The 11,309-nt window shown below is 38.4% G+C and overlaps 1 protein-coding gene across 1 annotated transcript in view; it reads left to right on the top strand.

The window, feature by feature from the left end:
* Positions 1-42: 42 nt before the first annotated feature.
* TRIP11 (thyroid hormone receptor interactor 11) overlaps positions 43-11,309 on the top strand; it is a 46,527-nt gene continuing 35,260 nt past the window's right edge. Inside the window, exons 1-4 of the mRNA XM_058162577.1 lie at positions 43-460; positions 5,932-6,008; positions 6,158-6,268; positions 10,689-10,967. Coding sequence (XP_058018560.1) covers positions 319-460; positions 5,932-6,008; positions 6,158-6,268; positions 10,689-10,967 — 609 coding nt within the window. The 5' untranslated portion in view covers positions 43-318. The remainder of the gene's footprint in view (positions 461-5,931; positions 6,009-6,157; positions 6,269-10,688; positions 10,968-11,309) is intronic.

The raw sequence follows: 11,309 nt of genomic DNA, 5'->3' as shown, positions 1-11,309 counted from the left end.
CGCCAACAGGGCGCTCTACCCCTGTCGTACTCTATGATGAGCCGGAGGTGTCATGGCGGCCGTTGAGGTGGCAGCTCGATCCGGAGGCCTTACAGCTGATTGAGAAACCCCGGTCGGGACCGCAGGCCGGTAGAAATCCTACGATACGAGCTTTTTTAGACCCTCCCCCCACAAAAAGTCACCCGGCAGCTTGCTGCTCTGCTTGAAGCGAGGGACGCACCCGACTTGGGTTTGGGAAAGCGGCGTCGGAGATCCCAGCTCATTGTTATTGTCGTGCGTTCTCTCTTTGCCCGAGGACTGTGTTGAGCCTTGACTGGGATGTCGTCGTGGCTGGGGGGCCTCGGTGCGGGTTTCGGCCAGTCCCTGGTGGGACAGGTCGGAGGCAGTTTGTCGACACTGACCGGGCATATCTCCAGCTTCACCAAGGATATGCTCTTAGAAGGGACAGAAGAGGTGGGAGGTAAGAAAAGGCGGCGATGGAGATGGGTGTGTGTTTGTGTTTGTATGTGTGTGTGTGTGTTAGGGTTAAGGTTAGGATCAACCTGACCAGAAGGCCAGGATATGACAGGTTAGAGGTTTCTGGACTGGGGACGGGGATTCTTCCCCCAAAAATTCTCCAATTAGGTTGTGGAGATATTCTCGGTAATATTAACCTGTGTCCTCCAGGTGGAGAATGGCGGCATATGTTTCCCCTCCTGTGGGAAAAACAAGGAAGAACCAGGTACTTCTGAAAGAGAGGAAGGCAGTTTTTTTTTAACCTAGGAAGTTTTCTCTTTAATTCACCCTTTCTGCTTTCTGTCCCTTAAACAATAACTCCGAATGTTTGCGATCAAACAAGCAAAAGAATAGCTCCCACCCGGTATACTAGAAAGAACTTGGAACTGCAACTTCCATTATTTAATTAAAATATTTATATACTGTAGCCACTCGACTTATATCAAACCCTGGTTGTTTGCTGATCAACAATTAAAACAACATAATACATATATGAATTAAACCCATAAATCCTCTCATTCCCTTCATCATATCCCAGCAGTCAGTCTTAGGTAGTTTAGGGAAGGCTAGGAGAGTAAGGAAAAGGAATACAAGGTATATAAGATGGCAATATTCAAGGGAAGGAACTAGGAACATGCCCACCCTATCTGGTCTGGCAGGGAGTGACAGTCCTGCGTATAACCTGACCTTGTGCCATATAAGCTTTTAAATCCGGAAGGAAACTGGGAATCATTGCAGCTCACACAACAGAGGACTCATATGGGTAAACCTATGGACACCGATCACTCCGTGCACCACCATTTTCTAGATTAGGTGTAGCTTCTGGGTAGTTTTCAAGTGCAGCCACATGTACAGCGTGTTGTAGTAATCCCTATGGGAAGTGGCCAAGGCCTCACAGTCCAGGAAAGGATGCAATTGGCATACCAGATGAATCTGTACAAAGACAACCTCCCCATATGGTTGCACATGGTTGCCACCTGCTCCTTGAGCAGAAGTGATGGGTTTAGAAGGGCCCCAAACTGCGTACCCATTCAATGCCACCCCATCCAGAGTCAGAAATGAAATTTCATCTGGGCCTGGGGGACCAAAAACCCAGAGCCATTTTGTCTTCCCAGGGTTGAGCTAACACCAGTTCCTTCCCATCCAGACCCATATAGCCTGCAGGCACTCGACCAGCACCTACATGCCAACTGGAAATTCTGAGAATTACTGCCCTAATATATCTGAAAATGTCAGATTAGGAAAAGCTACCTTTAAAAAAACAGATGGACACAGAGCTCAAGGATCATAGAATCTTGAGAAGCTTGTTTTAAGAAAAGCCTTAGGTGCTTGCACTATAAATTGATGACTTTCTTTTTGTAAGATAATTTATTCTCTATCTTAGGATCCAAAGAAGAGGCTATAGGTGTATGAGATGGTAAATTATCCCAAAGTAGTTTCTTGAAACTAAATTTTTTAAAATAACATTTGTATTAAAGGTTTTTATAGCTTCATGTACTAAAACATTCATTTGATCAGAACTAAGAAATAAGTATTTAGTGCAGCTGATCAAAATATTTAAGATGTCTTCAGGCTCATCCTTTAAATCCTTATTGTGAATAATTCTGTTACAATAAGCATGTCTTATGAAAAGAAGGATAGCAACATTGTAATATAGAGGAAGAAGATAGTACTGGACAAAACATGAGAAATGTATCAAAAGGCTCTTTAGATTGTAATTTTCCATAAATTATGTTACAAAGCAGTTTTAGAGAACTACTAACTGTGTGTAATAATTTTGATTCAAATATACAGAGAATTGCTTGAATAAAGAGATGTACCGATTTAAATTAAACCTGTAGTGGGTGAGCTTCCAGGAGATAATTTAATTGCTAATGATGCAAAGAACAAAGCAATGCACTGTCTTCATTTAGAAGTGATAGCAAGCTGTATAATAGAAGAGAGAGAAAGTGCCAAAGTCCAAGACGTGTATTATAAGTATTATTACAGTATTACATTCATACAAAACAGCAGCATTCCACAATTCCTGTACAGATTAGTTCTTCCATATGGATTACTTTGTTTTAAGAAAAGCTGCTAATTAATATACACAGTATACAGGTTATAGAATAGATTCTATTCTCCATTTTAGGATCCAAAGAAAAGGCCATAGGTATACAAGGTAGTAAATTATTGCAAAGTAATTTCTTGAAACTAAAAAAATAATAGGTTCTTTCTGTACCTCATTATTTGTATAGTATTCATTCTTTTCTTGCATGGAAGTGGCCTTCCCAACAGTCATTTATTAATAAAGTCACCTCTAAGGTATCATAATTTGATGTAGAAGTTCTTTATTTTATTCTGAAGAAATAGGTTGGGAGGGCTTATATAGCCTTCTGTTTTACCTGCTTTGGGCTTATTTTAATAGTTGTCTCTGTAGGCAGATGTTGTTTTTCTACACTGAGTGTCACAAGTATGATGTCGAACAAGAAAAACAGTCTGGATGGATTTGTAAGCCAAAGAAGCAGATCAGATGAATGGCATTATAGTTCCAGATTTGAAATTAATCTGACAGCTCTGTTAGAAAGGTCCTCAGTAGCTAAATTGATGATTAATTGATGGATTATATAGCCTTAAGTTTGTTTCCACTCTTTGCAAACATAGACAGACTTTCTTTAGGATGGTCTTGTCTTCAGTCTGGCCTTTTTAAGTATTTCAGTGGTGTATTCATTGCTATTGTAATCAACTCCATCCTTCTTATTGCTGGTTACTCTTAGCCTCTTTCTTTCTTCTTTTTCCAATGTTAATGGACTTATCGGAATGTTGGTCTTTGCATAATGCATCCAAATTCTTAAAGCTTGGTCATTTAAACCTGAATTCTGATTTTATTCCCTGATTCATTTGTTTGTTTTCATTGCTATTTCTTGTTTTTTCCAACACCAAAGTTCAGTGTTCTTTCTATTTTGCTTCTTCAAAAATCCATCTTTTCACATCCATGGAATGTCACAGGGAAAGCCATTGTTTGCATGATTCTAATCTTTATAGATAATGACATGTTATAGCATCTAATTATCTTTTTCAAAGTTTATTTGGAAAATATAATCAGATGCTATACATTTCATTTATGCTAAGTGCTAGCTTGTAGTGTATTCCTTGACTGATGGTTCTTTTACTGTAGAGAGCTGATCCTAAAACATATTTTCTAATATCCACTATTTCTGTGTCTTTATTGTCAGTCCTAAGGCTGTTTACTGAACCTATTGACATTACTTTGGTCTTGTTAATAAATCACAGTCCTGTTTTTTCACTATTTTATTACTGGATCTTGCAAATAATTTGCATGTTAATAATAATAATTAAACTTGTATGCCACCCAACTTTCCATGATGGGTGGCTTTGCAATTATCTAAATGTTAACCTCATGGAGCAGCTTATTCTTGAGTTTTAAAACTATGCTCATCTTTTCCAATTCATCTCCCTTCAATATATAGTATACAGGTAGTCCTCGCCATATGACCAATATTGGGGCCAGAACATTGAGTCAGGCATCACATGATTGCATCTGATTTTATAAACATTTTTGCCATGGTCGCTAAGCAAGACATCACATGACTGTGACTTATAACCTCCTGGCAACTTCCTTGTTGACTTTTCTTGTAAAAAACCAGCTGGGAAGCTTGCAAATGGTGATTGTGTGACCCTGGGACACTGCAAGCATCATAAATACCTGCTGGTTGTTTAGCATCCAAATGAGGTTCAGGTGACCACAACAATGCTGTGATGGTCTTAAGTGGTCTTAAGGATTGGTCGTAAATCACTTTTTTTAGTGCTGTTGTAACAAATTGAATGGTCCTAAGACAAGGACTACCTGTATTCAGAATATAGCTTGCATAAATAAGGAGAGAGCATGCAGTCTTTCTTATTACTTTACCAAAGTAGAGCCAGTCTGTTTTGCCATGTTCTAATTGACTTGTGGCTATCTATCCTGCACATAGATTTGGCATGAGGACAGTATAATATTCTAGGATTTCCTTTTTCTTAAGGACATTCCCAGAGCTGATGCAACTCAAAGCCTTTGTGTAGTAAGTGAAGTATATTTTGACTACTTTGGAGGATTTTTGGCTTTCTCACTTATCCAGCATGCCTTGGCAATAATGTATCTTCTTGCTCAGTCTTTTCTAAAGCCAGTTTGAATGTCTAATATTTCCCTTTACATAAAGGATTCAAATCTACATTGGATGAGCCTAAGTATTATATTTCTCTGGCATGTGAAATTATGGATATTATGCAATAGTTTGTACAGATCTCAGTTAGATCTCAGTTCTTTGCTATTGTATGTAACCTGGTCTCTTCCAATTTTTGGCCACTGTGGTTTTGCCAGCTGAAAGCCCAATTTGCATTAGTCCAGATAAACACTGTCCAGATGCATCTGAAGTTGTGAAGCCACTAAATTCTTGGTTGCTTTTGTTAAATGGGATGCTTGAAACTGACTTATACAATAATTGCTCAATCTTCTGATGCAAGGAAATGTTTCTTCAAGAGTAGAGTAGACTTATAACCTGCTTTTTTAAAATAGGATGGAATATACTTCACGTCATCTAAAGGAGATATTAATTAATTTTGGGTTGAGTCTTCCCTGACTGATTTTGTCATTCAATCGTATCGTTAGAAGAAACCATTTAGGCTATTGAGTCTAACATCTGTTCAATACCAGATGGATTGCAGTCTAGCCTTCTGCTGAACAAAAGGAGCAAAAGGAAGAGGAATTTGTGAAAGAGGAGCCTGGCACTTTGTTGAGTATTTGGTTCCACTGTCACACTGTTCTTACTGTTAGGCTGTTTTTTTTGTAATATCTAGTAAAGTTTCTGTGTTGGAACTTTGGAATGAGAAAGAACAATTCTTGACTTTATGAATGACAACCTTGGGATTTGAACAGTGCTATATATTGGATATATTTTTCTAGATTAAATTTGCTCATCTCTTTTAATGTCTTTTCATAGGACTTAGTTTCTAGTCCCTTAATCATTCTTATTGATTTGTCTGAACCTATTATCATTTTTTTCTGATTTCTGTTCAAAGAGTGCAGGACTCAAGGGTGGGAATCTGATTAAAGAAAGATACGGTTGAATAACTACTTATTGTGAATTCCACAGTTATATTTGTTTTGGTGCATTTGCATTTTTGGAACCACATCACACTGTTGGCTTAATGTTGAAATGCAAAGGCAAATCTGATCAATGTTATCTGCAAAAGATATTAAAAACCATTCAGAGTGAGACACTTTCATCTCCCTAGAATTAAACAGAAATCCCATGTTTGGTACTTGTGGTGGTGTAATGTGTGTGTGTGTGTGTGTGTGTGTGTGTGTGTGTGTATGTACGTATGTACATGTGTCTGTGTGTGCGTGTGAGAGAGAATATAATATCTTCATCTTCTTTCCCTTCCTGCTCTTTTCAGGTGCTGCAGATGATTTGCCTGTATTGGACAATAGTTTGAGAGATGTAGAAAGCCTTCATTCCACACTGAGATCAGAGGTAGGATGCTATTTCTGAAAAACAAATAGAAGCAAATAGAAAAAAAATACATTTTTGTTCTTGTCTTTGGGAGTCAGACCTAATATGTACTTTAGGTTAAATTAATTTTAGGCTCTTGTTTATTAATATTTCAATGCGTTTTTTTCTAGAACGACAGGTTGAAAAAGTTTTGTAATGACCTTGAAGAAAAGAACGAAGTAGCAGAGCTTCAGATAAAGCAAAAATCTATAGATTATCGTAATCAGCTACAGCAGAAAGAGGTAAATAATAGCCCAAATTAGTTGAACAACATTTAATTTGTGACTTTATGTACTTAATAGGATGGCAGCCTATTTTGTAAAGACAGATGGGCATCATGGTTGTTTGTTGTAAATGTGTGTTATGTGGCATCAAACCTTTCTACAAGTCATACTTTATTTTGAATCATTAAGAATTGGCATAACAAGATATTCTTTATATTACTCTACTTATGTTTAAGGAAGCTTATGGTTCATTTGTAATAGATTTTTTTTTGAAACAGGAATAGCTACTGTTCTTTATGAAGTCTGGAATTAGTTCAGGGAGATTGCTGAAATTTCTCTGTAGTGTTGAACCCTAGAAATATGGTATATAGATAGGTAGAAATTAGTACAGCCTAGAATATATTCAACAACATAAAGATGCAATTAAGATCAGTCTGTGCCGCTTCGCTATGCATAAGAATATGAGTCTGTTTTATTCTGTGAAATGTGGTATTGGAGAGATTTTTGCAGAGTTCCTTGGACCACAGGAAGTACAAATCATTCACTAGCTGGTAAAGTAAAACCAGACTGCTTTATAATGCTAGAGCTTAAATATTGTGAATATATAATGTGAAGGAAGAATATAATGTGGAATATATAATGTGGAGAAGACTGTGATGATTGGAAAAATAGAAAACAATAAAAAAGAGGCCAGTAGAAGATAAGTTGCTGCTACATAGCCTTGATCAATGATATCCATTCTGTCACGAAAAGTTCAAAACGATTGAGTGATTAACAGCTATTTTGTCCATGTTTGTTTTAAATACCAAAAATTTGGATTTGCTATTATTTATTTATTTATTTATTTATTTATTTTGTCACAACATCATACAAAAAGATTATATAGTATATACACATATAAACATATATAGGAAGAAGAAAAGAAAAACAATAGGACAGGAACGGTAGGCACGTTTGTGCGCTTATGCACGCCCCTTATGGTCCTCTTAGGAATGGGGTGAGGTCAATAGTAGAAAGTTTTTGGTTAAAGCTGTTAGGATTATGGGAAGAGACCACAGAGTCAGGTAAAGTATTCCAAGCACTGATGATTCTGTTGCAGAAGTCGTATTTTCTGCAATCTAGATTAAAGCGGTTTACATTAAGTTTAAATCTATTGGTTGCCCTTGTATTATTGCAATTAAAGCTGAAGTAGTCTTTGACAGGAAGGACATTACAATAGATGATTCTGTGAGTTAAACTTAGGTCTTGTCGGCGGAGTTCCAAGTTTTCTAAGCCTAGGATTTCAAGTCTGGTGGGATAAGGTATTTTGTTGTTTTCAGAGGAATGGAGAACTCTTCTTGTAAAATATTTCTGGACACGCTCAATTGTATTGATGTCAGAGATGTGGTGAGGGTTCCAAACAGGTGAGCTGTATTCTAGAATTGGTCTAGCAAATGTTTTATATGCTCTGCTTAGTAGTGTGGTGTTTTGGAAAAGAAGCTACGCAAAATTAGGTTTACAACTCTTAGAGCTTTTTGCTATGTAGTTGCAGTGGGCTTTGGCACTTAGATCATTTGACATGAAAACTCCAAGGTCTTTAACGGGATGGGGGTCGTCTGTAAGGTAATGTCCATCTAGTATGTACTTAGTTTTAGAGTTCTTTTTTCCTATATGTAAGACTGAGCATTTGCTGGTTGAAATTTGAGCTGCCAATTTTAGACCAAGCGGTTAGATGGTCAAGGTCGTTTTGAATGATAGAAGTGTTGTCTGTGGTGTTAAATAGTTTGACATCAGCAAAGAGAACACAATTACTTGAGATATGGTCACAAAGATCATTAATGTATAGAATAAAGAGTGTTGGTCCAAGGACGCTGCCTTGAGGAACGCCACTCTTGACAGGAACAGGATTTGATAAAGCATTGCCAATTTTGACCACTTGTTGTCTGTTAGACAGAAAAGCAGATATCCATTTGTGGAGGGGTCCTGAGATGCCATAGGATGTTAGTTTAAGGAGAAGTTTATCGTGTACTACTGAGTCAAAAGCTTTGCAGAAGTCTATGTAGATTGCATCTATTGATTTGCCTTGATCTAGATTTGAAGTCCATATGTTTTTGCAGTGGAGAAGTTGTAAGTTACATGATAACTTTTTCCTGAAACCAAATTGTTTGTTGGAGAGTAGGTTGTTAGTTTCTAAGTGTGAGGTAATGGATTGATTGATGATAGATTCCATGACTTTGCAGGTGACGAGCAAAGGGAGATCGGTCTGTAGTTTTCGACTAAGCTGGGGTCTCCTTTTTTGAAGATGGGGATGACTGTGGCTAGTGACCAAAGTTTGGGAAGAGAACTGGTAGTGAAAGCTTTATCAAAGATAATACTTAGGGGTTCAGCTATATTAATGGAAAGTTTTTAAGAAATATGCACATAGACCATCAGGTCCAATAGAAAGCGATGGTTTTAAGTTGTGAAGAGCTTTACCAACGTTGTCTTCTGTGAAATCTATATGAGTTAAATCATCATAGTCATTGCTGGTTCGTTTGTGGAATGTTGGATATGTGTTATCGGAGTTAACAAAAACTGAGCCAAAGAAAATGTTGAAGAGGTTTGCTTTGACTGTTTCGTCATTGCATTCTTTGTTGTTAGAATCTTTTAGTGGTGGGATGGATCTTGAATCTTTAAGTTTACTGTTGACAAAATTATAAAAGGCACGATTGGAATTTGTGCGTAGAAGGTTTTCTTCTTGCTTGGTGTGGTAATTTGTGCATTCAGTTTTAATTTGGTTGCATATGTTTCTGTAACGGTTTCTGAAGTTTGTAACATAGCCTTTTTTGTTTCTATTCCAGAGGATTTTTTTGATTGAAGCTTTTTATTGATATGGGTAGTTTGTTTTCTTGGACATGGTAGTCATTCGTGGTACATATAATTTAATGACTCTATTGATTTCAAGTAGGAAGATTCTATAGAGGTCATCAGCGGTTATGCAGGTTGCAAACAGATTTTGCCAGTTCAGAAGTGAAAGATCGTTGTTTATAAGGTCGTAATTGGCTTTCTTGAAGTTGTAGTTGGGAGTTCTGGTGTTATGGCGAATTAAGTATGGACGTATATTGAGACGAAAATCAATCATGCAGTGGTCACTGTTTGAAAAAGGTTCTTTAATTTGTATTCCGTAAATTGAGTTTGGATTGTTGCAGAAGATGAGGTCAAGGCAGTTGTTGAGTCTTGTTACACTAAATTCCCATAAGTATGCATTTTACACTCAGCACTTGAGTTAGTAAAAATTTTAAAACATACATTTATTACATTAATAAGTAATTTTCCTTCTCTGACAAATCATTGCATGTAATTTATGTTTCCTTATGTCAAAGGAACATAAATGCCTTTCCCATTGTTGGAAAGGTATGAATGGAAACACGTACTTCGATGCATCTTCTCCCCCATAATGTATTATGTTGCGAAGATACTCTCTCTTTATACATCTCATAACGCATTATATTGTTTTCTGAGGGCAAATATGCTCTTCCTCATAACCATAGAAGGGAAGTCTTCAGAGCATATAAATATCAGACTGAGATACTGCACAAAGGTTGTTTTACATTATGTTAACACCAGAACCAAATTATATACCTGTGATGGCAAATCTATGGCACGCATGCCACAGCTGGCACACAGAGCCCTCTCTCGGGCACGTGAGCTGTCGCCCAGCTCAGCTCCATTGCACATGTGCACGCATGCCTCCCGCTGGCCACCTGATTTTTTTGAGGGGTGGGGCATATGCGAGAGACGTGGGCGCATGTGCAGGGGGGTTGCATGGGGGAGGAGCACAGGGGGTGCTGTGTCTCTCCCCCAAAGCCCATTTTTGGGCCCAGGTCAGTGTAGAATGTATTGTGGTAACCCAAATGGGAGGCCTAGGCCCAAAATGGGGTGTGGGGGGATGTGCCCCCCACGGCCCATTTTTTGACCCAGGAGGCTGCAAGGAGGCCTGCTAGGCCAAAAACGGGTGGGGGGTCACATGTGCATGTGAAACAGGTGGGAGGGGTCATACGGTTCGTGCGTGCATGCTCAGGGGGCACACATTGCATTATGGGTGCTGGCATGCACGCTTTTGGCACATGACGAGAAAAAGGCTAGCCATCGCTGTTATATACCATATTTTTCACTGTATAAGATGCACTCCCTCCCTGCAAAAGTGGGTGGAAATGTGCGTCTTATAGAGCAAATGTTGCAGAATGACAAAGACATGTCCATGCAATTGAAAGAAGTTGGCCTTAATTTAAGGGATTCTTCTTAGTATAATGAAACAAGAGAAAAAGGTATAATTAATGAAATATCTTAATGAAATACGCATAATTTTAGTAGCTGTTAGCTAAATTAAACAATATTTAAAAGAGAAATTAAAATTAAACGTTGCAGTTAATGTTGGATTGAACATTTTCTTTACTGAAATGTACATGTCTTGATCTAGGTGGAGATCAGCCATCTTAAAGCCAGGCAGAATGCTTTACAGGACCAACTACAGAAAATGCAATCAGCTGCTCAGTCATCACAGTTAAAACCAGTTGTTTCTCAATCAGCCACTACATCAGCTTCTTTTGTTCCTGTTGTTAGACATCATTCTTTTGATTTTCATAGAGATGATATGGATTTTGGAGATGTGATCTGGTCTCAACAAGAAATAAACAGACTGTCCAGTGAAATTTCTAGGCTCGAATCTGAAGTTGAGCACTGGAAGCAGATTGCACAGGTGCGTCTCTTTTCTGAATAATGTAATGTAGATTACATATATCAGGTGTAAAACTCAAGGCTCTGGGGCCAGATCCAGCCCGCAATGAGGCCGGATCCGGCCCACATGGCCATCCTGGAAACTATAAGAGTCCAGCCCACATCACTTCGGCCTGGCCCACTCCATCCCAGCCCATGCGCACGCAGGCCCAGTTCTCCATCGCCATGTGCAGGGCAGCAAAAGTAGTCTATGGGACTATGGTCAAAAAGATAGTTCAGACCTTCTAACCTTGCGAGATCTTTTTTTTTCCCCGTGAGACGTTGGAAGGTCTGAACTATTTTTTTTACCATAGTCCAACAGACT

Source organism: Ahaetulla prasina, chromosome 1, assembly GCF_028640845.1.
Source record: "Ahaetulla prasina isolate Xishuangbanna chromosome 1, ASM2864084v1, whole genome shotgun sequence".
Taxonomy (NCBI): Eukaryota; Metazoa; Chordata; class Lepidosauria; order Squamata; family Colubridae; genus Ahaetulla; species Ahaetulla prasina.
The sequence above is the reverse complement of the archived record's forward strand: the minus strand, read 5'-3'. Positions and strand labels throughout refer to the sequence as shown.